Below are 26,234 nucleotides of genomic sequence, written 5' to 3'. Positions count from 1 at the left end.
TGATTCAGTAAGCTTGGAATCGACAAGGTGAGCGAAACCTGATCCGCAGATGGATAAATGAATAATCTTCGTAGCTTGAAGACATCCAAGGACTGGGTGTTGGAAGAGATTACCTTTGATCTATGACTTCAGCCCTGAAATCACGTCGTTATCCCCACGAAATGCAGTAACTTGAATCCCATGGATAACATTGGAGAGCGTCCAACGAATTAAAATAAGACAGCAAGTTGTTTCAACTCATCTCTAGGTCTCTGAGTACTTACCTCTAGCTGGCAGAGAAGGAGTCAAGAAAGAACCACCTGAGAATAAAAAATATACAGGTCTAGAGTTTTTGACGTGGATGATTGAAAATATCTATCTCTGATTCATTCTTCGTGCACGGAGCGTTGGCTTGTAGAACTGGACGAATCGACTCCAGATTATACCTTGCAGTGCCATTTAACCAGAGAGATGTCGTCAGTCGATCTCACCTCCGATTGGACTATAGTCTATACAATCTACCATCGAACATTTCGACATTATATCTTAAGCAGACTCAAGGTTATTTTGTCATAACTATAACGATGCTGCTCTTGACTCTCATTATATAAGGACATTGACCCCTCTCTGTATATATCTTGTAAAATAATATCAATCTTTTGATAGAATAACGTTTCAAGAGCTCCTAGCTCTAGGGTAACAGACGCTCAAAGAGCAAGTTGTGAAAGTGGAGAACTTGGATTAGGGACAACGGAGCCAGTATACTTATTTTTAACGCCAAGTTTTAACAAATGCTTTTGGTTAGCCGGTTACTAATTATGGACTAGCCCCATTTTGTAAATCCTCTTTATTCTTTCCCTCGCCCCATCTTATGATTTTATATAATAGCTGAGTTTAGCACCCACCGCATATATTTTACAAATCTTAGATCTACCATATATAACTCAACCCTGGGTGCCGCTCGCGATTATTTCTCTTAGCTTCCACACCGATAAAGCATTTCGTAATACACCTTTTGTCCACTCTATCCCAAGCTAAATAGACTAGCTTAGGTACGAGAGCACCCGTCTGACTCCTACCTCCTGGTCAAGACCAAATCCTTCAGATATACATGCGGAACCCTTAGCTTTCGTTAAGAATGGTGTAGCGGAGATTATAAAATGGCCAAGCACGCGTTCAAACATTTACCTACACTAGAATGGACAATATTAATCATTAAACCCGACACCTCCAGGCGGGACTTTGGGGGCACGGTTTAAACAATGACACAGCACCCGGAGCTCTTCTTCTCCGAGGCTGCGGCTGGAGCGGACTGCTTGGCTCTGGCCTCGGCCTTAGGCTCGGCGGCAGCAACAGGAGCGGCTGATTCAGCCTGGACGGCCTTCTGTTCGGCGATTGGGGCTGCCTTCGCAGCGTCTGCCGCAGAATCAGCCGAAACAAACTTCGCAGCGGTCACCGCAAAGTCTCGCCCCTGCTGCTCAGCCACCTTCAACTCAACCCCACTGGCAACCCTGGAGCCATCCACCCCGGCAAACATGCCAGCACCGTACGGACTCCCACCTCTGATCTCCTCTAAACTAGCCACGTCGCCAAACACAGTCTTGTAGCCCAACGGCACGTACACCATCCCGTGGTGGGTAATAGTCGACAAGAAGCTGCGCACCGTCGTCTCCTGGCCACCACCCTGGCTCCCAGTTGACACAAAGAGCGAAACTGGCTTGCCGTGGAGGGCACCGGACCCCCAGAGGCCGCCAGTGGTGTCCCAAAAGGTGGACCATTGCGCCGGCATGGTCCCAAACCGGGTTGGCACACCGAAAACAAAGGCGTCGTATTCGACGAGCGTAGCAGTAGAGGCAAGTGGGAGCGTAGGCTTTTCCGGAGCGTGGATTGCAGCGAGAACTTCCGGTGTGAGAGTCTCTGGGACCTGGAAGAGGTCAACCTGGACGGAAGGAGCCGCCTGGCGGATTCCCGCGGCGACGGCCTCGGCGAGGGTCGTGATGTGGCCGTAAGTGGAATATTGGATGATAGCGATCTTCATAACGGGAGCAAGGTTGGCAGGACGTATAATATCGAAGAAGGAGCAGTAAAATGGCCAATTGAGAGAAGAGACGTGGTTATATGGGAAACGGGGCAGGTACGGGTATGTTGATTATGTTGCGCTGCTAAATTAGTAATGCGCGCAGGTTGCGCCGCATGGCTATGCAGGACATGCAGAATTTGTCATAGGGAAAGACAGCCGGGTTGGTGCTTAGTAATTCCGGTAGGAGATAGAGGATGGGGAGCCGGCGACACCTTGGGATGTAAAAATCAACTGGAGGGTATGAGTGAAGATGATATCTGTGTGTGTTTTAAGGGGGAGTGTTGAGGAAGCGAACATTGTGTGTAAGTGAGAGAAAGACGTGCCTGGTGCAAAGGTGGCTGTACCTCTTTTTTGCTCACTAGTGTTTCCGTGTTCACCGCTCTCCTCAGCTGGGATCAATGGGTAATGTAGAGGAAAATGTAGGATCGGAAACACCAGTAGTGAGGTTATAAACGCTTTGAGCGGAGAGCTGGGTTGGGTAGATTGCCCTTTTATTGATAAGGCGGCCCAGCCAACTTGGAATGGTGGGTTTGAGCCCATCAAGAGATTGGCCAAAGAGAAAATGCCACGATCGGGGGTGTGGAGGAGGGTTGTCGTAATTGATCGTATACTCTGTGCCGAGTTTCTGAGAATTTCCGGGTTGATTGGCAGAGTAAGGGGTACCGGTTAACTTAAGTTACCACTCGGTTGGCATTTTGGGTGTCATAGGTTGTTTAATATGGCTCAAGGCTGAAGCTTTCCTCTTGAAATGGAAAATTTTAAAACCGTAATCTACTTACCTCCAATCTAAGGGGAACCCCCTAAAAGTTCACATGAAATTTTCCTCAAACGAATATTTTCAGTTTTAGATCCTAGTCGAGTAGTTGATCCGGAAATTTTTCATAAAACCACATCGTCATGGTAAGATCCAGCATTTTTGTGGGTTCTGTTTTCCACCACATCGCTAATGGAGATAATAACCACCTACATCATTTTTTGTCTTTGTAAACCCTAGGACAAGATGGGTCACCTAGTACAAGATTTGCCTGCTTTGGGTGAATGTATACCACACGGTCTACTGAGCGAGATAATTATCCGAAAAAACGATTTCTCCGCAGCAACCAATAGAAGCCGTATGTTTTACGTTACACCTGTGGCTCGTGATGAAAAGCACAATTGGGTATAAACGAGCACCTTGACAAAACTTATGTACATGTGAATAAATCATATTTGCTGACACAAGATTTGAAGCGCAATTTTGGCAGACGTGTTTTCTTCTTGGATCTTTCGCGTCCGTCTCGGAACTATACATATGCATGACAAAATCTTAGTAAGAGCGAAGGGATCTGCACAGAACTTGCGCAAAAATAACCTTCTTCCTGCGTAAAATTCGGTTATTGAGACGCGTGGAAACCCCAGTAGAGATACACTACAATCAGAATGAGAACCATTTGTAAAACTTTTTTTCATCATGCCGCTTCGTCGAGAGGGTAGATTACCGGTGATAAATTCCATTGGGGTACTATTGGCCTGTGTCTGACGGTCCAATTGCCAACAGGGTATTTTTAGCTTTTCTGTTTCACGTTTACGCGCGTTGACACTGCCTCATTACGCATGGGTTCGAGATATCCTCGATATTAGCATGACATCTGGTGCAGTCGCTATCAACTGTACCCACGTTGCAAGGTCATTTCCACTGCCTTATGTGAGGTGCTAATATCACTAATGTCCTTCCGGGCATATCTGGGTTTGCTCTATAGAGGCTGGACTTGTAACAGTTTCGTCAGAACTTACAACTTTTACCCTGAATTGACTTTGCCTTTATGTTGCGCATTCTCAATTTGTCGCACGAAAACATGGCGATTTACGGAAACAAGATAAATCTATTTCTCGGCCAGCCACTACCATCTATAGTTGGAAGTTGGTTCTACCTGTCACGCTATCTTTGTAAAGATTGAGATATGACGATACGCTCCAAGACTTTTTTACCATACTCTGACACCGGTATCACCTGGCTTACCAAGTATCGGGCTAGTAAGCACATATCTGTTAAGTCAAGTTTACGTGCATAAGTTCCATAAGTGAACGGATTTGTCATCTGCGTACCCCGGATTATTAATCAGATGATATAAATATCAGATGACATAAACATCAGATCCTTTATAAGTCTGATGTCGGAATCACAGGTGTTCCGTTCCGAAACGTAGAACACTGGATCTCGAGGCCAGCTCATGCAACAACTAAAAATGCGTCATGAAAATCTCTCCTTGTCCACTACGGCTCCCGTAGAGCCATCCATTTTTCCTCGGTTGAACTACACATAGAACTATGCATTTCGTGGGAGATTCAAGTCTATATGTCTATTCAATTGGAGCGTATCTGGTAAGGGTAGCCATTGGCTAACGTCTTGGTTGTTTTACACGCTATATGAGCAAGAGGACGAGGATCTAACCGTATCGGTCTGGAAAAGATCCGGACAAGCCGAAGGAGTTTAGCGACGCACAATGTGTAAACCTCTAACACGTCAACGGCGCTTATAACGAAAAAGGTTTAATGCGAACAGTAATAGTGTAAGCTTATTCGGTTAACCCGTATTTTATGCGGAATGCCAGGTTTCGCGGCTGCACTATCAGAGAGAAAGGCATGGGCTGGCAAATCCGGGTCTGAGCTGATCCGGATTATAATCCAGCTTCATGCTTTGTCACCCAGTGAGCCCACCGTTGTCGTACGAACAACTCCATAATCACACCGTGTTTGAAAACCACCCGTTTGAACTCCCGCCAACACGCTTGTGTTCTCCACATTACTAATTTTTACTCAGATGCGGCTTGGTTGATCAGGCAGACATACGTGCATGCGTGGTCGCCATTTGCGGCCACTATGTGCATATGCCGGATGAATTTACGTAATTCTTAACAAATCCCCTTTGCTCCAGTGCATGCAACTCGATGCTTCCCTCCCCTTATAAATACGCTGGCACTTTCCCCCCTTCATCCCTTCTCCTTTCTCCTTATCCACACAATCACACACAATGGCTCCAAGAACTGCTATCATCATCTACTCCATGTACGGCCACATCGCCAAGATGGCCGAAGCCGTCAAGGTCGGCATTGAATCCGCCGGTGGTTCTGCCGAGATCTTCCAGGTCCCAGAAACCCTTTCTCCGGAAATCTTGAGCAAGATGCACGCCCCAGCCAAGCCAGACTACCCAGTTGCCTCCACTGAGACCTTGACCTCATATGAAACGTTCGTGTTTGGGATCCCAACCCGTTTCGGTAACTTCCCAGCCCAGTTCAAGACCTTCTGGGATGCCACCGGTGGTCTCTGGGCCTCTGGTGCCCTCCACGGTAAGGCCGCCGGTGTCTTCACTTCCACCGGTACCCAGGGTGGTGGTCAAGAGACCACTATCTTGAACTCCTTGTCCGTCTTAGTCCATCACGGTATTGTGTTCGTTCCATTGGGTTACAAGAACACGTTCGGCCAGTTATCCAACTTGGAAGAGATCCACGGTGGTTCTCCATACGGCGCTGGTACCTTTGCCGGTGCTGACGGCTCCAGACAGCCAACCAAGTTAGAGTTGGAAGTGGCCGAGATCCAGGGTAAGGTGTTTTACGAGACGGTCAAGAAGTTTTAAGCTGCTGGAGGTAAGCAGATTGCGTATATAGCAATAGATACCGTGTATTCAGAAGAGATTTGTAGGATAGTGGGGAGTTTGGGGGGAACAGAACATTTGTATCGTGCGTATTCAGGGTTGAGGTTGGTTTATGTGTATACTTAAGCTTGTTTTCAACAAAACGTCTGTTTAGGTTCTATCGCTTAACGTGTCCGCATGTTGGCTTACAATATTTGTATGGTACGGCTCCGATACCTTTCCTACACCGTATCCTTTCCGTACAGGACGGCCATAATATGTTTGCCGTGGGCAAGTTAAAGTTCTCCCATACATATGTCAGACCTGGTTCATTACAACTAGACCTATAAAGGTTGCTGTATCATTAAAAACCAGCCTCTTGTGAGGCTGTCGATGGAAGGTGAAGCCGATAAAACCCCTACCTTTATAGAAAACTAGACCTAAAACACGCTTACTAATAGAGATCGAACATGTGCATAATTCTCTTTAATTACGGCCCGGCTTATTTCCGGTCAGGTTCCCGAAAACAAGCATTTACATATGATACACGTGACCACTTCTATACTTTTGGTACCGAACAGGGTTTACGAGCAACCGAATCCGATATGCAGGTCTATGTAGGTCTCTAATTTGCCGGACAAGTGAAAAATCCGCACATATAGTGGCATCGATCTTGACACATTGTCCCGTATAAATATTCTCTTTTTTTCCCCTACTCGTTGCCATTTCCGTTTTCCCAACCAAATCAAAAATGTCCAACTACCCAGCCGAATTCCAAGGTTTTGCCGTCGAAGACGTTGCCCAGTGGGACCATCCAAAGCTTACCTCCTACCCACCAAAGGCCTTCCAGGACAACGATATCGATATCGAAATTGAATGCTGCGGTGTCTGTGGATCCGATGTCCACACCGTCAGAGGATCCTGGAGACCTTTGGCCAGCAGGGTTGTAGTGGGCCACGAAATCATTGGTAAGGTCATCAAGGTCGGTTCCAAGGTCACCCACCACAAGCTTGGCGACCGTGTCGGTGTTGGTGCCCAGGCTAAATCCTGTTTGGACTGTGTCCGTTGTAACACTGACAACGAACAGTACTGTAAAACCGCCGTTTTCACCTACAACTCGACCTATCCAGATGGATACATCTCCCAGGGTGGCTACGCTTCCCATGTCAGACTCCACGAACACTATGCTTTCCCAATCCCAGACGGCATCAAGTCGGAGCATGCCGGTCCGTTGATGTGTGGTGGTTTGACCGTCTACTCTCCGTTGAAGAGATTCTTGGATACTGCCCGTGCCACCAACGCTGACAAGGACGTTACCGTTGGTGTTGTTGGTATTGGAGGCTTGGGCTCTATGGCTGTGCAGCTCGCCAAGGCTTTAGGCTACACCAAGGTCTACGCCATCTCCCGTGGTACCTCCAAGAAAGAAGACGCCTTGAAGATGGGTGCTGACAGTTTCATTGCCACCGGTACCGAGAAGAACTGGCAGGGGTCTTACTCAGACACCTTTGACTTGATCTTGAACTGTGCCTCGTCTATCGCCGACTTGGACTTGTCAGCCTTCCTTTCCGTCATGAAGGTTGGTGGTAGCTTCACCTCGGTTGGGTTGGGTCCAGCCGATCAGTCCTTCTCCGTCTCTCCCCAAACCTTCTACAAGAACTCCTCCAACATGGGTTCCTCCCTTTTGGGGTCCAGACTCGAGTGTATCGAGATGTTAGACTTGGCTGTTAAGCACAATATTATTCCATGGGTTGAGGAAGTTCCTATCTCCGAATCCGGTGTCCACGAGGTGTTAACCAAGTGTGAAAACGGTGATGCCAGATATAGATACTGTTTGACCAACTTCCACGAAGCTTTCCAGACCGGTAAGAACTAGACGTTCATTGATAGATTGATATAAATTTAATAGCTTTTCACCAGGGGCTTGTCTGTGGGCTTGTAAGCATTAATAGGTTCCCGTAGGCTATTTAACGGCCGGGGAAAGACTCAGCACTTGAAGGATTGGATATAGATCGAAGCCTCATTTTGATATCAATGGGATCTGCTCTACTTCGATTTTTTTATGGACCCAACACCTTGTCAAACGTATATCCAAGCCTTACTGTTAGTACGCAAATCTAAAGTCCAATCTCTTGTTTCCCAAGTCCTTATTTGCCTCAGCATAATCCTCTTGTTCATCTTCCGACATTTTATTCCAAATGGATTCGCGGTACTGGTTTCTCCAGATATAGTATTGGCGGGTCCCAAGAAGAAGCGGAACCATACTGAAGGCAAACCCAAGCAATACCTTATTGCCCGTCTTGTACAGCGGCAGGTCACTGCCCCTGTAAACGTTAGACGCAATCACGCCTCCCATCTGAACGCTGATGTTGTACAAGGAAGCCGAAACGGTACGGCTTCTTACGGAGTTGGAGTTGGCAGAGCACCAGCTGACACAAACTGCGTGGATATACGGGTTTCCCAAAACCAAGGTTGTGATGATATAGATTCCCCATTTATGCATAGTTCCCAGCCACCAACAGAGCATAGCCATGAGAGGAACGGTGTAAAATGGCTGGAAAAGGGAGATAGATGCCCTCAGGTCAAATTTCACACTGAGCCAGGTAAAAACCAAGAGCAAGATAATGTGAAGAACCTGGTACGGAATCGCCAAAAGATTCGTCTGTAAGATTGTAAAGCCCAAGCCTCTCAAATTAATAGATAGATACCTTCCGAGGGTGTTTACTGGAACGTAGGCAATCAACCCAATGAGGTAAATTGGCCACAAATCGTAATCACTAATCCCCTTCCACAACGCCTTGAGGGATATTGCCTCTCTGTTGTGCATGTCGCCTTTAGAGGGGTCATTTCTTAATATCCGGTTGACCACTATTTTAACCTCCCGCTCGGTGAACCATCCCTCAGGCCTCCAGGGGGCTTTGGTCTCAACTGCTGACGGAACCATAAGAAAGAACGCAGCTATGCCAATACCAAGGGTGAAGGTCCCCTCGATTAAGAACAACCAGGCCCAGCCAGCTAGCCCTGCATATCCCCTTAGTCTTAGGATCCCTCCTGCCAAGAGCGAGGTGCAAATACCGGTGAGGGATAGCGTTGTCCAGAACCATGACAACCTCATTGGCAATTCGTCGGAGGTGTAGAAGTAGGACAACCACAACACCATCACCGGGATAAACCCGCCCTCGAGTAGGCCAAGTAGGAACCGGGTAGTGTAGAAACCCACTTTACCTTTTAGGGCAACCTGGGAAATGGCCACAAGGGACCAGGCAACCATCTGGAAGGGAATCCACCTATCAGGGCCCAATCTCTTGGATACCAACTGTGACGGCAACTCTGCCATCAAAAAGGCCACCAAGAAGAGAGTGTTGCCAGTGTTGTAGTCATCTGTGGTGAGGTTGAGGTCGTCTAGAAATCCGTCAGAGGTGGCTTGGCCTAAGTTACCTCGGTCAATCTGTAGGGCCACGAACATGAAGCATGCTAAGGCAGCTACCCGAAGGTCTAATTTCCGTACCAAACGAGACTCTTCTTCGGGAGTCCATTCCATGTGTGGATCAAATTCATGGCGGCATTCGTACTGACAATTTTCATAAACGGCGCGGTAATGCTCTTCCACGGTTGGGTCCAAGAAGGGGTTGGTATCCACCTGAGAATCTACCAGGAAAACCTGCACTCTGAAACTCTTGTTTTTGCGGTAGGTCAACCCATCAGATGCTAGCAAACGAGTTTGTTCGTCAGACTGGAGAAAAACTGGAGACTTTCGATCGGAGAGGGACATTTTGTACAGATACTCCTAGTTGGTAATGGACTTCCGTGGGACATCTCTTATGTACAAAAATTATATAAAAGTTATGAACAACGAAAATCATTGGAAATCTTGGTCTTATATCTATTGGGTTGGATGGACCTGGGAAATAGTTTCCACAGTGACTACCGTTGCTAACGGAAGTGTGTATAACTGTGTGGTTCAGGAGACAAGCCTCCCTGCATGTTCCAAGCACGTCATGAGCCGCAAGATTTAACATGCCAAATACCCCGGGTGGATAAAAGCTTGTGAACCAATATCTAAACTTTAATACCAGGTTGAAATCGCTAAAACAATTGATGGGGAGGAGCCATAAATAAAGGCGATTCCGTGCAGTCTAGCCTAGGGGCAAAGTACACCTTCTGTCCTCCAAAGGATTTAGAGCCGGGACTTAAATTGGGATGGCCCTTTGAAGAATAATAAGAGTTGTTGTTTGTCCCGTTACCAGAAAAATGAGTCTTGTTACGACGCAAATCATCCGCTTAGTGTGGATCCAATCAAGGATGGGTTTTCCATATGTTGTTATGATATTCACCAGTAATATCTCGTTTATTAATTGCCTGGCTAGCTCAATCGGTAGAGCGTGTGACTCTTAGCAGTACGCGATCACAAGGTTGCGGGTTCGACCCCCGCGTCGGGTTATGTTTTTGAAATAAATATATTGCCGATAGCTAATTCGTCAAAGAAAAAGTTACTGTCGAAATCCGTTCCCATACACATCTGATGACATAGGACCGTGTAATTTCGGTTAGAAGAGTCTCATACTGTGTCTCAAAAGAGCATCGAATGATGTCTCAGGGGGTAATTTCAGTATATTCAAGACTTCTTACCAAAAGGCAAGTAAATTATTACCATTTATTATTTATCGCCGTGGACGCTAACCTTATTCAACTGCATTTACTTTTAGTTCCTGGTTAAACTTTCATGTTATGGGTGGAGCAAGCTAATTCTTCGATAGACATATTATCACTTCATGCTATATCTGATAACACGTATAGTCTTGTATTATGCTAATGTGGTGACACTCGCGTATCATACGTGTTATTCCCCATTATTAGGCCGTGAAACCTCAACTAGTAATTTCGTTCAACCCTGGCCTCCTCATCCCGTTCACCCTGGCCTACACTAGGGCGGACCCCCTCACTCCCTTGCTATCAACATGCCGAGAAAAAAGCCTAGACTAGTCTGGATAGAGTATTATCACTAGATATATTACAACAGATTATTTATATTTATGCACATACCTTGATGCGACCCTATAATTCTTGGTCACAAACTTTCGGTGGCAAATTACTTAATTATCTGTACATTTTTAATCCTTTCATTAATTGCACACCATCTCAACCAGTCAGCGCATCGCTGGCATCAGAACTTGTCTTAGCCCAGTAATAATAATCTGAGACATGCCGACTCCTATAAGTATCCTCCGCATAACAACGACTAGCATATGTCGTACAATACTACACTGACAATAATAACGTCACTTGCATATTCCGTTCAAAGTCGGAACCCTGTGCCGTTCAGTACAGGCTCGCCGGTAATCGTATTTCCGGTGGTCACCTCTGGTGCCGGAGTAAAGCCATCACGTGAGTTTACTCCCCCCTAATTACAATGGATACTCAGCGATCGCTACCGGAATTTTTTTTAAGGGCTTTCCGAGCATGCAACCAGGTGTATGAAACCCTGTTTAGAACATATTTCTTAATTACTATACTCAGAACAGGATTGGCGTTGTTTGCCACCTAAATTAGCTCTTTTCTAATCCCTGTCTAATTGTATAAAAGGCGTGTAACCTCCGTAAAATTAAATCATACCGTTCCATTTCTTGAACTAATCCCGTCAACCCAATAAACAAATAAACAAGTGAAAAAATTAATGTCTACTTACCCAGAAACTTTCCAAGGCTACGCCATTGACAACAGTACCAACTGGAACAAATCCAAGCTCACATCCTACGCTCCAAAAGCCTTCGAAGCCAACGATATTGATATCGAAATTGAATGCTGTGGCGTTTGTGGCTCTGATTTCCATACGGTCAAGGGTAACTGGTGGGAGTTGAGAAGCCTGGTTGTGGTGGGCCACGAGATTGTGGGTAAAGTGGTCAAGGTTGGTCCTAGCGTCACTCACTACAAGCTTGGTGATCGTGTCGGTGTGGGTGCTCAGGCTAGGTCTTGTTTGAATTGTGTTCGTTGCAAACGTGACAACGAGCCTTACTGTAAAGCCGCCGTTTTCACCTACAATTCGGCTTACCCGGATGGCTACATCTCTCAGGGTGGCTATGCTTCCCATGTCAGAGTACATGAGCACTTTGTGTTTCCCCTTCCGGAAGGTATCAAGTCGGAGCATGCCGGTCCGTTGATGTGCGGTGGTTTAACCGTCTACTCTCCGTTGAAGAGATTCTTGGAACGGGTCCGTGATACCAACAAGAAGTACGGTGAGGAGGATGTCACTGTCGGTATTGTTGGTATCGGAGGCTTGGGCTCTATGGCTGTGCAGCTCGCCAAGGCTTTAGGCTACACCAAGGTCTATGCTCTTTCTCGTGGTGATTCCAAAAAGGCAGACGCATTAAAGATGGGTGCCGATGGTTTCATTACCACTGGCGAAAAGGGCTGGGCTGAGTCCCACCAGGATACCTTTGACTTTATCTTGAACTGTGCTTCCTCGATCTCCGAATTAGACTTGAATGCGTTCCTTTCGACCTTGAAGTTTGAAGGTACCTTTAGCTCTGTGGGGCTAGGCCCTGCCAATGAATCCTTCAGTGTTTCTGCGGGCTCTTTTATCGGAAACCGCTCCAGTATGACATCCTCTGGTTTGGGATCCCGAGCTGAGTGCATCGAAATGTTGAATTTGGTTGTGGAAAAAGGAGTTATCCCCTGGGTTGAAGAGGTGCCTATCTCTGAGACCAGTGTCAACGAGGTGTTGACCAAGTGTGGAAAGGGCGAAGCCCGGTACAGATACTGTTTGACCAACTTCCACGAGGCTTTCCAGACTGGTAAGAACTAGGTGCGTATAGTTTGATGGACTAGCACTATGGGTTTGTAGGAAAATCGTAAGGAGAGGCGTATGGGTTGGCTCCTCGAAGAATAAGGCGGGATATTACAATGCCATTTTATTAATTCTGGTGAGGGGTTTAAAAGTAAAGTTTTGGATAGTCAAGTAGAGTATATTTCGAGCTGAAATCCGTCCTGGTGAATTGAATCTTAAGCTGTTCCAAGCCGTTTATGAGGTGCTCCTTAAGGTTCAATTTAGCATCAACTTAAAGGCACGAGAAAGAACTAACCCTTTTTTCAACAAGAACGAAAAGAGAGCCACTTTCGAATATTCTCCTTGGTAGGAGACAAAAAATATCGACAACGGCAGGACTCGAACCTGCGCGGGCAGAGCCCAAAAGATTTCTAATCTTTCGCCTTAACCGCTCGGCCACGTTGCCTTGTTATATTTTTTCCAGCACCATTGGTTGTATTGGACGATAAAAGCAGGGAGTAGATTAAAGTTAATGTAAAAGATTGGAGATTAAACTGGATTAATTGTATTATGGTTATATTTTAATGGTAAATTTCCTTTCTAAAGCCGAAACTAATACAGGTGTCATAGATAAATATAAAAACTTGTATCAAGTTAAATATGTATATTCAATATCAGACATGAATAAATATAGTTATAAGATGACCTAACTTTTGAGCTCGGTCCAGACCAAAAATATCCAAATAAAAATCTCAAATACCACCCCATTAGGGGACGGAAAGGTTTAAAAACCAAAACATCTGCCCATTATCTACAATTGTATTTTGGGTCGTTTGCTACAACAAAGAGCAAATGATTTTGTCCAGGATTAGACTGAGAACGTACTACGTGACCCGGGACACCGATACCGTTTCCGAGTCAACATCACGTGGGTGTGAGCCATACATGCATCCTGCATGCAGGTCTTACCTGCGCCACATAGTAACTTCAGTCGGGGAACTCGTGACTCTTTCTGAGGATCTTCGGTGAAAACAGAGTCTTTCGGGCTGACATGTTAAGAACTGCTCCGAATAAACAGACTGAAGTTTTCTTTTTCAAAGATCCATAACCCCAATTTTTAACAGATACTGCGATGTCTACGAATCCTAATGGGACCCCCTCCCACCAGGTGTACGAACATGTTTCGTCGCAGCCAGAAAACCCGTTCTCGACAATTGTGAACAACCAGAAGATTGCCATCATTCCCGAGTTTGAGTTGGAAAGCGGAGAGGTGTTGCAAAAGGTGCCAGTGGCGTATAAAACCTGGGGCAAATTGAATGCCCGTGGGGACAATGCCATGATCATCTGCCACGCCTTGACGGGCTCAGCGGACGCGAGCGACTGGTGGGGCCCGCTTTTGGGCAAGGGCTGCGCTTTCGACCCCTCCATGTTTTTTATTGTGTGTTTGAACTCCCTAGGCTCGCCCTACGGCTCAGCCTCCCCCGTGACAATGAACCCTGAGACCCACAAGTTGTACGGCCCGGAGTTTCCGATCTGCACCGTGCGAGACGACGTGCGGATTCACCGCTTGGTGCTCGACTCGCTCGGAATTAAGCAGGTGGCCGCCTGTATCGGAGGCTCCATGGGGGGAATGCTTGTCTTGGAATGGGCGATGCTTGGTCGTGAGTACGTCCGCTGCATTGTCCCGTTGGCAACTTCTGCCAGACACTCCGCTTGGTGCATCAGCTGGGGTGAGGCACAGAGGCAGTGCATCTACAGTGACCCAAAATACGATGACGGGTACTACAAGTTGACAGAACCGCCGATTTCCGGGCTCTCCGCCGCCAGAATGTCGGCCTTGCTCACGTACCGCTCGCGCAACTCGTTTGAGTCTCGTTTCGGCCGCAACGCTCCGGAGAAGAAGGTGCAGCCCGTGGTGGAGAAGAAGGAGGAAGATAACGTGTCTATCCACAATGACGGCTCACGCAACCGTCACCACGGCCGTCCGCGCTCTAACTCGAATGAATCGATCACCTCCAACGGTTCGTCCGCCTCCAACGCCTCACGTAACCCTACCAAGAGCAGACCCCAGCATTACTTCACCGCTCAGTCGTACCTCCGGTATCAGGGTGAGAAGTTTATCTCGCGCTTTGACGCCAACTGCTACATCTCCATCACCCGCAAGCTCGACACCCATGACTTGTCGCGCGACCGTCTGGAGTTTGCGGATTTGTCTGCGGCCGTAAAGTCCATCCAGCAGCCAGCCTTGGTCATCGGGATCACCAGCGATGGCTTGTTCACCTATTCGGAGCAGATTTTTATCGCGAGACACATCCCTGACTCGCAGTTGCACCGCATCGAGTCCATGGAGGGCCACGACGCGTTCCTCTTGGAGTTCCAGGAGATTGATGACTTGATCAAGAAGTTTTTGCGCGAAAAGATTCCCGATGTGCTCGAGGGAGAGGTTGAGGGCTGGGAGTTGGCCGAGGACCTGGGCGATTGGACGGGAAGTAGCGTTTTTGGCGAGGCGGAGGACGTGACCCAGTGGTAGTATATATAGATGACATAAAGATAAGAATGCAAAAGTAGGGGTGTAAAATAAGGTTGCAAAAGTGGGGGTGTAAAAATAGATATTCTTTATATCAATCCAGTCCTGGCAGCTAAAGTTGGATTGCACCTTTAGCATGAGAAGCCAAATTCAAGTAAATGGTCTTGTAATCATTTTTAAGACTAGAATTCACAAAAAAGTAAATGCGCCAGCCCGGAATCGAACCGGGGGCCCAACGATGGCAACGTTGGATTTTACCACTAAACCACTGGCGCTTGTACTTGTGAATGTGAATGAATGCCATTGGTGAACCCGTGCTGAATGTTACTTAAAATATCTTTTTGTAATGGAACGTATATTCGGATTAAATAATCCAGATATATGGCTTGTTAACGGTAAATAAAACTGAGAGTGATAAACCTGCAGAGCCTTTCCCCCAACAAATTGTTATGAATAAGATAAACAATGGTTTACATCTTTTATCTACGGTTTAGTTGCCGCGTCGTTCAATTCTAAATCCAAACGGGAAAGATACATTCTAAACGAGAAACATTCTCATCTCTCCCAAAAAGCTCTGTAGCTCAAGTTAGCGACGCTTTTACGTTTTATGAACCAATACTCTCTCCCTATCGGCTACGATGACTAGTAGCTCCAAACTGCAGTGTCTAGCACAAGATTTTCTTTAAAACCTTGAATGCCAGAACCTCGAAGTTTATAGTCTCATTTGAACCCCACAGCCGTTATTAAGTACATCACGTGTAAGGTGGAGACTCGGTCCATCACGTGATTGAAACATAGTTCTCGGTATCTACACGACATGAACATTTCAAAAGGTAGAAAAAATATTGGCACGCGTTTTGGCAGGTCAACCTTCTATTTACCTTTTGCTATTTTCTTTCTCCATACAAACCCCTATCCTATCCACGCACGTGCCTTAACATAACCGTCTCTATAAACCTCACAACGCCATGTCACAAGAAAACGCCGCGGAAAACGAAACCTCGCAGAGTTTTGGCGTAGAGGCTCTGGAGCAACCTCTGCCCCAAGTATTTGCAAATGAAAGCCAGCTTGAAACGCTGAAGAGACCTCTCGCTTCTACCCAGAATTATGGAACCACGGAGTCATCCTCCAAGAGAATACGGCTCGAGGACATGGACCACGATTTTCTGTTTGAGCAGGCTGAGCACGAAGGCCTCTTCGACGTCGGCACCTCCGAGACCCTAAGCGGATCTAGCGACGTGATTAATGCGTTCCACAAAGCGTTTTCCGAGTCTATGCTTGGAAACCATGCAGAGCTAAGCCAGGCCAATGCCTTTGAAGCGAAGACAGGCGCCATGGAGTTCCAGGAAGGAACTGAGAATCTCGAAGCGTTTCACGAAGCGCTTGCAAGAGAAATCGCCGACGAGATATCCCACTCCGTGGAAGCATCACAGCTGGAGGCAGTGGAATTCCAGGAGGCATCACAGCCGGAAGCTATAGAATTCCAGAGTGGTTTCAGTACAGGCCAAGAGCTAGAGACCCGCACAGAGAATACCATGGAATCGCAAGGTTATGCTGGCAGCCAATTTATGGGCGGAATGAGCCATACACAGTTGATGCAGGAGCATACAGAGAACGAGGCGATGGGTGTGCCTGAGGTTTCTCAGAGAGATGACCTCCCGGTGATAGAAGAGACCAAAGAGACTATTCGAATTGGTGAATCAAAAGCTACGGCGATATCTAAGAGCGAGTCTGAGAATAACCTCCAATACGAGAATGAATCGGTAGCCGAGTCCCAACCTGAAACCAGTCCCAACGAAGCTGCTCGCAGCCTTCCCGACATAGCACAGCCGACCGAAACCGTGGAGACCACGATACAAGACACTATCCCCAAAGCTCTAAGCGACGTCACCGAGACACCTAATTCTCAAACAGAGTCTGGAAAGACTAAGGCGGCCGTTCCTGGGGTGTTGGCTGTCACTTCGCAAGCTGATGCACCAAAGATAGGTGAGGTTGAAAGTCTAAACGACCAGATAGTTGAAACGATTGCCTTGGCCCAAGTGACAGAGCGGCCAGTACTAGTAGAGGAAACAGACCGGGAATCGCTATCCATGGAAGGTGAGGCTTCAATACAGGAAGCGTCAGATATTTCTACTCAACCGGAAGTTCCGACTGGATCCGTTGCTGCTCAATTGGAAATTCCAGTTGAATCGGTTGCTGTCACTCATCCGGCCGTTGCAGAAATTGTCGCTCACGAACCCCAGGACGTGATTATGGAAGAGGCTAATAATACACATGAAGTGCCAGATGTTAAGCAAGAGATTGAAACCCGGCCTCTATCAATTGGAGAACCAGCAGCGATGGATATTCTACAGGAGCTGCCAACAGAGGTAACAGCAGTCGTTGAAATCCCAGAGGCCTCTGAAGTTCGAGCGGATGTCTCAGAGGCTGCTGGTGAAGTTACCGTTGCTGTTACTACTAATACCACCGCCGACCTTCCAGTCACTTCAATCGATGATCCATCTACCATCACCGTTGAACCGAACGACCATCCCCAACCTACCGAAGGGGCTTTGGCGACCAATGACGGTGATTCTCCGCACGAGCCTGGAGTGTCCCAAAAAATAGATGAACCTGCTCGAGCTGACCAAACCTCTGGCATTCCCCCGAATCCACCTGTCATGACGGACGAATCTGCCTTGAACACCTCCTCTTCTCCTCCCACCACCAATCTCTTTGAGTCCGAGGACCATCGGAAAGAACTCTATGGGTTCAACTACGTGGCGGACGAATCCCAGAAAGAGCCAAAACCCAACGAGGACTCGCTCTTGGGCATGTCAGAAAACGAACAGCTCCACTACATCGCGTCGCACCTCGAACTGGCGACCCAGGCAAACAAAAAAGATAACTACCTGTCGTTCATCCCGGCACACTCCGAGTTGCTCACCAACAAGGATAACGCGGCGCTTTCGGCGTATAGCACGCTCACCCAGACCGAGACGTACCTGTCAGTGACAAGCTTGTCGTCGCAGCTCGCAGCGCTTCCGTTGACGCTTCTCGCGCCGACGGTACTCCCGTCGCGGATGCAGCTCCTCATCAACTCGATCCCCGCGCTCGACAACCTCGCGACACAGATTCTCCGCATTGTGGCGATCAACCCATACGGAAAGGTGCTCGAGTTTGTGCGCAAGAAGGACGAGCTGCTCGACGGGATCAACTTCCGCGACCTCATCGACTGCTTCGAGTACACCAAGAGGCAGTACGGCGGCGAGGAGACGCCATTCCTCACGGTGGAGAACGTGTGTCCCGGGTTGTGGCAGAGCGGCGGCGTGGCCCCAGCGTTTTTGCGCGGAAAGGAGGAGGTGATCGAGAGCTGTCTCCGGAAAGCGAACCTCGCGACATTTTTGGGCGCCACGTTGGGGATGATCGAGGTGGGTTTCTTCTGGTTGAACGAGTTCTTTCTTGACGTATTCTGTCCTGCCTCCACCTTTGGGATTCACGGCCCGGTTCAGGCTTACTCTGCCTCCAACGGCGTAGGCCGTTTTCTCAAGCCCCAGGCTGGGTTGTTCTTGGAACTCAAGACCCAGGCGTACATCTCGGCCGTGTCAGATAACGACCGCGAGGAGACCGATGGCGACCGAAGCCGTGAAGAGATCTTGGACGACATCTTTGCGCCCGATTTGGACAAGCTTTTGGTCGAACGCCGCGGAGCCAAACTGTTGACCCCAGCGGAGCAGGATTTTCTCGAACGCTGTGCCAGCAGACGTGAAAACTTGCTCCTCAGTCCGCCCGGGGAGGACTTGGCAGAGAGGTACGAATGGGTGCTGTTCTTGAAAGAGTTGTTTGAGTACGTGGGGAAGAACATTGGGTCGCTTGTGTGGGGCAGAAAGGGCCGCCATTTCAACGCCACCCCGAGCGTGGCGATCCGCGATGGCTGGTGGAGCAAAACCACGTTAGAGCCGTCTCCACCAGCTGCCGCGTCCAAGTCTCGTGCGGAGGAGACTCCACCGGAGTTTACCGAGAGCATGGACTATCAGAGTCTCTTTTCAAGTACGGCCCAGCCGTCAAAGATTAAGCACTTGGCGCGGCGCCCGTGGTCTAAGGAGGAGCAGGACGCGTTGCGCGAGGCGTTGGAGTTGAAGGGTCCGCATTGGGCGCAGATCTTGGAGTTGTTCGGCGCCGGGGGGAAGATCTCCGAAGCGTTAAAGAACCGGACCCAGGTCCAGCTCAAGGACAAGGCGAGAAATTGGAAGATGTTTTATCTCAAGACGGGGAAGGAGGTGCCATTCTATTTGCAGCAGGTGACAGGTGATTTGGACCGTGACGACAAGTTGAAGCTCACGAACAAGAACAAGGTGCGGAACACCTACACGTAGATGAATGGATATGGTATGGTATGGATTCTTTAGAAACTGTTTGAAATTGTAAATTCCTTATGTCCAATTTCTCATTCTACCACCTATTTTTTTCTCTTTCCGGTGCACATCTTGTAATTAGCCAAGACTAAGGTATTTGTGTTTCTTAAACGTACACGGATTAATACCCCCTGCTATTCATTGCATACCTTCAAGAGAATAAGCAAATAATTTTATATAAATATAATCCAACTCTCAGTTGACACCTTTGGTGCTCCCCACTTCGCATGGTTACAAGTCCCGACGTCCCTCTTGTGCGTGCACCTACCAGCAAGTCCATCTATTTCTGCGCCTTTTCACCCAACATAAGCACAATACTCTCTTCCTCGTCCACAATGAACGTGTCCGATTTAGTCTCTACCGGGACCCCACAGAGCACCGGGAGCTCGCCTCCAGCTTCCTCGCCAGGTGTGGCGGTGCCAAAGTTGACCAAGCGCACGAGCGTGGCAAACTTGATGAACGAGAAGGACGTCGATATCAACGGTGTCGAGACGTTGAACCGGACGCGAAGCACCGGCGAAAATAGGCCGTCCACGACCGAAGAGCGCGAAAGCGAAAGCGAAACCGATGGCCAAAGCGATGGTGATAGTGACAACGGCAAAGCAGAAGACTCTGTGAGAGAGCCAAGTTCCCTTTCGGTCAAGCCGTCAAAGCCTCGGAGGTACCAGAACGTCCCAGTGTGGGCGCAGGATTGGACGGCGCCTGGGGATACGAAGCCAGCCACACACACGGCGAGGAATGCCAACACGTTCTACGCGCCGTCCATCACCGGGACGGTGCCGTACGAGGACCTCACGCGCCGCGTGTCGACGTGGGTCTACGCGGTGCTCCTCAAGTCGATCCAGAAGTCTGACTACAAGTACATCGAGCTTGAGTTCAAACTCGGACGCATCATTCACAAGGAGACGGACAAGCGGATCTCGGTGCCCGTGACGACCGAGAGCGCCATCAACCCCGACAACAAAGACTTTGTGTTTGTGCCCGGTGTCGAGCAGCACATGTACCAGTCGTTGGGTAAGTTCATTGAGGATTTGATGCATCCGCACGACGCACAGCGCAAGGCGCAGAAGTTCAAGACGATCGCACTGAGGATCGTGGACTATAGCTACAACGTGGGGGCGGCCAGGGAGAACCAAGGCATCCCCAGACGGGTCAGAGTATCGAAGGACAGCAAGACGGGGCGTGAGACGGCGATTGAGAAACTCCGCATCAGCGACTTGTGGCTCAGTTTGCCGAACGAGCTTGTGGACTTGAAGATCTCGCTTTCGTTAGAAAAGCCAGTTGAGAATGACGATCAGTTGCAAAAGCTCCAGGCGACAAACCGGCCGGTGAATATCCGCATTAAGGCCAGGGACTCGTACATCCATCCCGCAACGTGCTGCCAGATCGACATGACACGGATTATCGACGGAAAGGACAAGTTGAAGCCGCCGACGTTCGAAGTGGAGTGCGAGTTGATGACGCCAGAGCTTTTGGACCGTCACCGGAAGTTGATCCACGAGGCAGAGAATGGGGTTGTGAATGGGGACGCTGGGATTGCGTACGAGGAGTTAATCAGGTGTTTTGTGGATAATGGGAGAGCAATTGCTCGACAGTTCCTGAGATAACAGCAACACCGGAGGTTTGCCAAAAAAAAAGAAGAAAAAAATGGACGGAGTACTGGAGGGTGAAGGCCAAGGAAGACAGAGTTTTTCGTGCTCACGCCGAAAGAGGTAGATTGTATTAATATATTTATGATCACGAAAAGGTATAGTGGGCAAAACTGGCCTTGGTTGATGAATATGGAAACGATACTATGGCTAGAAAGGGGTTTGCGTAGAGGTTATTAGCTACGGTTAAAGAAAATCCCTGAGGATGTCTATCGTACTAGACTGGACTGGCAAATACGAAAGCAATAATGCTTGAGAACTATCTAAGCTAGCGAGAGCAAACGTATACATGCTTAGATCTATGATGTTGATTCGAAAGTAAAGATGTCTGCGGATTTATATCCAAAGACCAGTCTCTAAGGAATCGAACCAGTGTAAACGGCACAACTCCGTATTATCGAATTTGAGATATACATCGACGAAAGGAATAGTAATTAACCAGACCTCGTATCGGACTGAGGTGCTTCTCTGCTATTACCTATGGCTTGAGGATATAAAGCGTGTTTAAATATTCCATAAATCTAATTCAGACACCTCTAACTGGAATTTAAGTCACCTTGAGGCATTCGTAGACCTAAATATCCACCACAGATGCACCATTCGGCACCCCAGGCATAGTTCCTTACACGAGTCGCATACACCTCAACTCGGCTAGATAGAGACTACCCCAAGTTCAAAGCTTACCTTAAGCCAGATAGTGGGTGAAAATTATGTTATATAAACATATGCAAAACGGTTCATCTGAGCGCGATTCACTTGAAGCGCCGATGAAAATAGCAGTGGAGGAAATCCTCAGGTATATGCTTATTTAGAGGAAACAATGCACGTAAAGAGCACTTCAGTCCATCTGATTTCCTCATCTGGCAGATCGCGTGCGTAGACACATGATAAGGGAATGTTTAACCTGATTAGGAAAAACCTTACAGAGGAATATTTCTCAGATCCACTTGATCACCGTTGGAATAAACACTAACCTTGACCGTGAAAAACTATATAAACGGGGAGGTTTCATTCTACTCGGCCATTCTTGTCATCATACCATTCAAAGCTATTGCCTTTTGAATACCTAACCCCAAAACATCACACAAAATGCCAATGAAGTATACCCCAAGAGCTGAAGGTTTGGGGAAAAAAGCCACCGGTGCTCAAGTCCCCAGGAAGCAACTCGTTATTGGGGGAATACACCATTTCAGACGAAATCAGCCACAAGATTTCCGTGAAGCCGGGAGACGTGTTTTTTTCCCCCTAAGGGCACCACCGTCACCATCTCTGGCGGTACCGATTCCTGCGGATTAGCCTATTTCTGCAAGTTGAGACCAGCTTTGTGACTGCCCTCAATAATTAAACCTTTTCTACCGACTGAACTATCAGAAATTTATTGACAGTTGGATTTTGTAGATTCCGAGCGGCAGTAGGCGTATAAAACTGCTAGATTTTAGCGGTTACTCTTCCAATCCAGCTCATAAAAAGCCCAGGAGAAATTCTAAAATTCGATTGAATATTCCAAGGCGTTTTTTAAAACGTCGACTATCAGTCGCATCTCGTGTCTTTGATCCATTAACAGGAGCCGGGGTTGTCATTGAACTAATATAGAGGAACTAAGTCCTTGAAAGATAAAATAGTACATTAAAAACTACTACCTTTGCTATTATCTCCGCACTATCTCGAATGAAAAAAATAGTAATAATAATTCAGTCTGCCCCAGCTTGGGTCAATCCTGCACAGGACTCAACTCCAACTGATCGATTTAAACGCAACGTGGCAACGCACGCTTTACTCAACCTTCCAGCCCTAGAACTATTCCACCATGAAGCACTTGATCTTGGGTTTGGTGGCTGTCCAGGCTGCTCATGCTCAGTTTTTCAACCACTTCTTCAACCAACAGCATCAACAGCACCAACAGAAGCCGCGAGTCGCTGAAGACTACCAGCGTGAATACGCTGAAAACGACAAGTGCAACGAGTACTTGTGCCCTGACACCTTAGTGTGTGTTTCTGGACCGGCTGAATGCCCTTGCCCGTTCCCGGACTCTCAGTTGAAGTGTGTGTTGCCAGGCGATGCCAACTACGTGTGCATCTCCAAGCCAGAAACTGCCAAGGAGGTTAGGGACTGTGCTTGGGTCATGAAGGCCTACGAAGGGTTGATTTAAGAGGAGATGGATGATTGACCCAAACTTGTTGTGAATAAGATAGGTATGGCCTAAAAAATGACTTGGAGAGGCCCAACTGAGATCTCTATCCAGGCTGCTATTCAGAAGCGCTCCGGCCCCAGGATTACCTGTATAGCTATTTTCTTGTAATTACGGATAAAATAGATTAATAATTTGTTGCGGGTAGTGTGGAGTCTGAGCGTATCACTGTAGATGAGTACGTTGATATGGATGGATAGTTATATCTGATTCATGTTCAACGATATCCACTGTAAACCGCCTCTTGACAAGGATCACGGTTGCTTTTCAACTGTACTATAGACTTGGTCCGTTCGTTAAGCCATAAAAATAACTCAACAGGAGCTTGGTTAGTTTCCAGTTCGCAGAGCATCATCGGACTTAGATTGGATAAGATGCAGTCATTGACTGTTCATCCGTCTACATTCTAATTTCTCACATTTGCTGGTTCATTTCTCGTTATTGCCATTAAATACACAAATAGTCCATGAATTTAATAGACTTGATACCCTCGAAAACTACTTTTCAAAGGGAATGCAGGGGTGGATTAGGCTCGGAAGAAACGTAACGTCCTCATACCAGCTTATCCACGTTCACTCACTTCTTCCCTGGCCAATCTCAATAGTTGGTTGCTTATTTCGCTTTAACAGGTGCGTCCATGCGCTTTTCGTGGCTTTCGCTCACATCATCGAACTGACCACGTTCGCTTTCCTTGCTATACCAACCCACTCAATGTCAACTTTTCAAGAAACGGTGCCAAATCATCTTTCCGTACCTCAATCACTGAGCTCTCGAAACTGTCAATTCGCACCTTCACCCCGGTGGTGTTTGCCACGTGCTGGAAGGCCACACTGAACGTGTTTAATAACGCAGCACTCCCCCCGTCTCCCCGCTTAGGCACTTTTGGAGCCATCCCGATCACCAAATACGTGTCGGTCTCCAGGTCCAACGCCGCGAGCACGAGCGGAAGCAAGGTATCGTCCACCTCGCTGATTGTGTCGAGCAACCAGTTTCCTAACTTCATCAAGTTCAACGGGTTCAGGAAGAACTTACGCCCGCCGGCAGCGGTGTTGGTGTGGATCGAGGCGTCGTTCTTCGCCGTCAGCGACAAGTGGTAGTCGCTGCTACTCAACACTACTAAGCGGAAAATCTTGAGGTTCTTCAACTGCTTCTTCTCGATGATGGAGTGGCCCACCTGGAAAATCAATTGCTGCGAGAAAAGCGCAAGCTGGATGCCTTGGCGGATCTTGGCCAAGTCGGTTAATGCGTCCCAGGATCGCCAAAAGTTGGCTACCCAGAGCTTCTCCTTCTCGGCCGTCAACGCATCAATGTCATCGCTCTCGCTGGGCGCGCTGTTCTCTTCGTGCTCCAAGAGCGACGAAATCGCCTCCACACAGTCTCGCGCAGAAACGGAGCCATTGTAGCCAAATGACCGGAAGTAGCCCTCGGTGGCTAAGCTATCAAAGCCGTACTGGTTGACCAACACTTTTGTGAAGATGTTGTGCAACTTTTTCTTGATGCCAATGTCCATATAGATCCACAGCTGCTGTGCCACGCTCAACGAGATGCCCATCTTGGCGAATATCTTGTTCAATTTTGACTTGCCTTGCTCCGTGTACAAGAGGATCTTGGAGTTAATGTAGTTGGAGTAGTAGAACGCATTGTAGAGCGACCAGTGTCGCAACAAAAAGAGGTTGTAGTCCTTCTCCACCGTGAGTCGCGAGTCGTCCGCCGTGCGCTCCTCGTCCGCGCCGTGGTTCAACCTGCGCACTTCCTTGCGGAACAAGTCCGCCAACCGCGCCCAGAGCTCTGGGTACTGGTGCTCCAACGACGTTGATCCGATGATTGCGAGCCACAAGTTGTCGAGGTTGTTGGTCTCACCAATAAGCGATACGAGGGAGTATACCTGGGAGGTCACAGAAGTCACCACCGTGGTGCCCTGGCCGTAATAATTTTCAATCGTGGTCTCATTGTCTTTGATCACGCGTTTGCGTGTTTTGGGTTGTTTTGTCTGGGGGGAAGAGGATGACGATTTTCTCTTTCGAGAAATATCCGTTTCGTCTATCTCAAATATCTCCTCCTCCTCCTCCTCCTCCTCTTCTTCTTCTTCTTCCTGGTTTAGCTCGTCATCGTCTATGTTCACCAAAAAGTTGTACGCATCCTTCTCTAAAGCCAAATCACCGATCAAGCCGTCGTCAAAACACGTCACCATGGCGGAACCAAACACATTGTCCAAGTTCCACGGACGATGACCGTCTATCACAAAGATCTTGCGCTTGAGGACCGTCTCGGCCTCCAGGGAACGTGTAGCGTCCACAAACTGGCCCACGTCAATGTCCAAGAAGCTCTCGAGGTCGACCATGGCGCCGCAACCCACCAAGATGATGTTGTTGACGTCCGCGTCCAAGCGCGTGTAGTGCGTTGCAAGATCCGCGTAGCCCACGATGGGCACGATCTGGAAGTTGATGAGCTTCTTCTTGAAGACCGCCGCCAAGATCCGCAGCGCACAAAGCGCGTCGACGTCGAGGCACGACACAAAGATCACGAGCTTACACGTGGAGTGTGTTAGCGACGTCGTCACAATGTGGTTGTATGCCTGGTTGTAGTTGCTCGGCAAGATATACATGGTGAATTACCTATTTGGGCGTGTGTAGGATCTGTCTCGTGTATGTGCCTTGTGTATTGTCCAAATGTATTGACTTTGATGCCGAAATTTCAGCACGAAAAAGAAGGGCAAAAAGACGCGTCGCGTCGTGCGGCGGGCCAGTTTCAGCGGGGAGAGCACGACAAGGGATGTCATCTACCAAGCATGAATGATGGGAGTAAAAGGAATAGAAAATAATGAAAGAAAGGGGTATAGATTGAGGGTTTTTTTTAGCATCTATGGGTTTATATTGGCGGAAGGGAAGGGCGGTAAAATACGGTCTGCATTGTCACAAAACGAATGTGATGGGAATGCAAAATGCAATGCAAATAATACAGCAAAATTAACGTCGCCGTGAAACTCCTCCACGCGAGATAGCTTTGATATTATAATTAATTATGTATAAACGTCACTGTCTATATTC

The 26,234-nt window shown here is 47.9% G+C and overlaps 13 protein-coding genes and 3 non-coding genes across 16 annotated transcripts; 10 read left to right on the top strand and 6 right to left on the bottom strand.

The window, feature by feature from the left end:
• Positions 1 to 1,234: 1,234 nt before the first annotated feature.
• BABINDRAFT_38831 (uncharacterized protein) lies at positions 1,235 to 2,017 on the bottom strand (the record flags this gene model as incomplete). The annotated part of the gene is made up of 1 exon (XM_019131896.1): positions 1,235 to 2,017. The coding sequence occupies one exon, from the start codon at positions 2,015 to 2,017 to the stop codon at positions 1,235 to 1,237; it is 783 nt and encodes a 260-aa protein (XP_018984153.1).
• Positions 2,018 to 2,122: 105 nt separating this feature from the next.
• On the bottom strand, positions 2,123 to 2,829 carry BABINDRAFT_153528 (uncharacterized protein). The gene has a single exon (XM_019127252.1). It carries the CDS (start codon positions 2,597 to 2,599, stop codon positions 2,228 to 2,230), a length of 372 nt encoding a protein of 123 aa, XP_018984152.1. The 5' UTR covers positions 2,600 to 2,829; the 3' UTR covers positions 2,123 to 2,227.
• A 71-nt stretch (positions 2,830 to 2,900) lies between these two features.
• Positions 2,901 to 3,230, top strand: BABINDRAFT_162505 (uncharacterized protein). The gene has a single exon (XM_019129385.1). The coding sequence runs from the start codon at positions 3,060 to 3,062 to the stop codon at positions 3,222 to 3,224; it is 165 nt and encodes a 54-aa protein (XP_018984151.1). The 5' UTR covers positions 2,901 to 3,059; the 3' UTR covers positions 3,225 to 3,230.
• A 1,839-nt stretch (positions 3,231 to 5,069) lies between these two features.
• PST3 (flavodoxin-like fold family protein) lies at positions 5,070 to 5,672 on the top strand (the record flags this gene model as incomplete). Its single annotated transcript, XM_019130859.1, has 1 exon — positions 5,070 to 5,672. The coding sequence occupies one exon, from the start codon at positions 5,070 to 5,072 to the stop codon at positions 5,670 to 5,672; it is 603 nt and encodes a 200-aa protein (XP_018984150.1).
• Positions 5,673 to 6,383: 711 nt separating this feature from the next.
• On the top strand, positions 6,384 to 7,596 carry BABINDRAFT_162502 (NAD(P)-dependent alcohol dehydrogenase). The gene has a single exon (XM_019129384.1). It carries the CDS (start codon positions 6,421 to 6,423, stop codon positions 7,540 to 7,542), a length of 1,122 nt encoding a protein of 373 aa, XP_018984149.1. The 5' UTR covers positions 6,384 to 6,420; the 3' UTR covers positions 7,543 to 7,596.
• A 174-nt stretch (positions 7,597 to 7,770) lies between these two features.
• Positions 7,771 to 9,438, bottom strand: BABINDRAFT_172102 (uncharacterized protein; the record flags this gene model as incomplete). Its single annotated transcript, XM_019130858.1, has 2 exons — positions 7,771 to 9,314; positions 9,342 to 9,438. 2 exons carry the CDS (start codon positions 9,436 to 9,438, stop codon positions 7,771 to 7,773), a joined length of 1,641 nt encoding a protein of 546 aa, XP_018984148.1.
• Positions 9,439 to 10,023: 585 nt separating this feature from the next.
• BABINDRAFT_t267 lies at positions 10,024 to 10,106 on the top strand. The gene has a single exon. It is a non-coding gene; the product is annotated as a tRNA-Lys (tRNA).
• Positions 10,107 to 11,251: 1,145 nt separating this feature from the next.
• On the top strand, positions 11,252 to 12,885 carry BABINDRAFT_162501 (NAD(P)-dependent alcohol dehydrogenase). The gene has a single exon (XM_019129383.1). The coding sequence runs from the start codon at positions 11,341 to 11,343 to the stop codon at positions 12,466 to 12,468; it is 1,128 nt and encodes a 375-aa protein (XP_018984147.1). The 5' UTR covers positions 11,252 to 11,340; the 3' UTR covers positions 12,469 to 12,885.
• Positions 12,814 to 12,895, bottom strand: BABINDRAFT_t259. The gene has a single exon. It is a non-coding gene; the product is annotated as a tRNA-Ser (tRNA).
• A 651-nt stretch (positions 12,896 to 13,546) lies between these two features.
• Positions 13,547 to 15,100, top strand: MET2 (homoserine O-acetyltransferase). The gene has a single exon (XM_019129382.1). It carries the CDS (start codon positions 13,919 to 13,921, stop codon positions 14,957 to 14,959), a length of 1,041 nt encoding a protein of 346 aa, XP_018984146.1. The 5' UTR covers positions 13,547 to 13,918; the 3' UTR covers positions 14,960 to 15,100.
• Positions 15,101 to 15,160: 60 nt separating this feature from the next.
• BABINDRAFT_t258 lies at positions 15,161 to 15,231 on the bottom strand. Its single transcript has one exon. It is a non-coding gene; the product is annotated as a tRNA-Gly (tRNA).
• Positions 15,232 to 16,054: 823 nt separating this feature from the next.
• On the top strand, positions 16,055 to 19,506 carry TBF1 (Tbf1p). The gene has a single exon (XM_019129381.1). It carries the CDS (start codon positions 16,108 to 16,110, stop codon positions 19,309 to 19,311), a length of 3,204 nt encoding a protein of 1,067 aa, XP_018984145.1. The 5' UTR covers positions 16,055 to 16,107; the 3' UTR covers positions 19,312 to 19,506.
• Positions 19,507 to 19,685: 179 nt separating this feature from the next.
• CET1 (polynucleotide 5'-phosphatase) lies at positions 19,686 to 20,957 on the top strand (the record flags this gene model as incomplete). Its single annotated transcript, XM_019130556.1, has 1 exon — positions 19,686 to 20,957. The coding sequence occupies one exon, from the start codon at positions 19,686 to 19,688 to the stop codon at positions 20,955 to 20,957; it is 1,272 nt and encodes a 423-aa protein (XP_018984144.1).
• A 1,008-nt stretch (positions 20,958 to 21,965) lies between these two features.
• Positions 21,966 to 22,375, top strand: BABINDRAFT_162498 (uncharacterized protein). The gene has a single exon (XM_019129380.1). It carries the CDS (start codon positions 22,089 to 22,091, stop codon positions 22,293 to 22,295), a length of 207 nt encoding a protein of 68 aa, XP_018984143.1. The 5' UTR covers positions 21,966 to 22,088; the 3' UTR covers positions 22,296 to 22,375.
• Positions 22,376 to 22,944: 569 nt separating this feature from the next.
• On the top strand, positions 22,945 to 23,148 carry BABINDRAFT_24089 (uncharacterized protein; the record flags this gene model as incomplete). The annotated part of the gene is made up of 1 exon (XM_019131322.2): positions 22,945 to 23,148. A coding segment is annotated over one exon (204 nt), but the record flags the coding sequence as incomplete, so codon positions are not given.
• A 459-nt stretch (positions 23,149 to 23,607) lies between these two features.
• On the bottom strand, positions 23,608 to 25,828 carry CDC45 (DNA replication initiation factor). Its single transcript, XM_019129379.1, has one exon. The coding sequence runs from the start codon at positions 25,790 to 25,792 to the stop codon at positions 23,882 to 23,884; it is 1,911 nt and encodes a 636-aa protein (XP_018984141.1). The 5' UTR covers positions 25,793 to 25,828; the 3' UTR covers positions 23,608 to 23,881.
• Between the last annotated feature and the right edge of the window lie 406 nt (positions 25,829 to 26,234).

Source organism: Babjeviella inositovora (assembly GCF_001661335.1).
Source record: "Babjeviella inositovora NRRL Y-12698 unplaced genomic scaffold BABINscaffold_9, whole genome shotgun sequence".
NCBI classification, from domain to species: Eukaryota; Fungi; Ascomycota; class Pichiomycetes; order Serinales; genus Babjeviella; species Babjeviella inositovora.
Note: the sequence above shows the minus strand (reverse complement) of the source record. Positions and strands in the feature narration are given on the sequence as shown.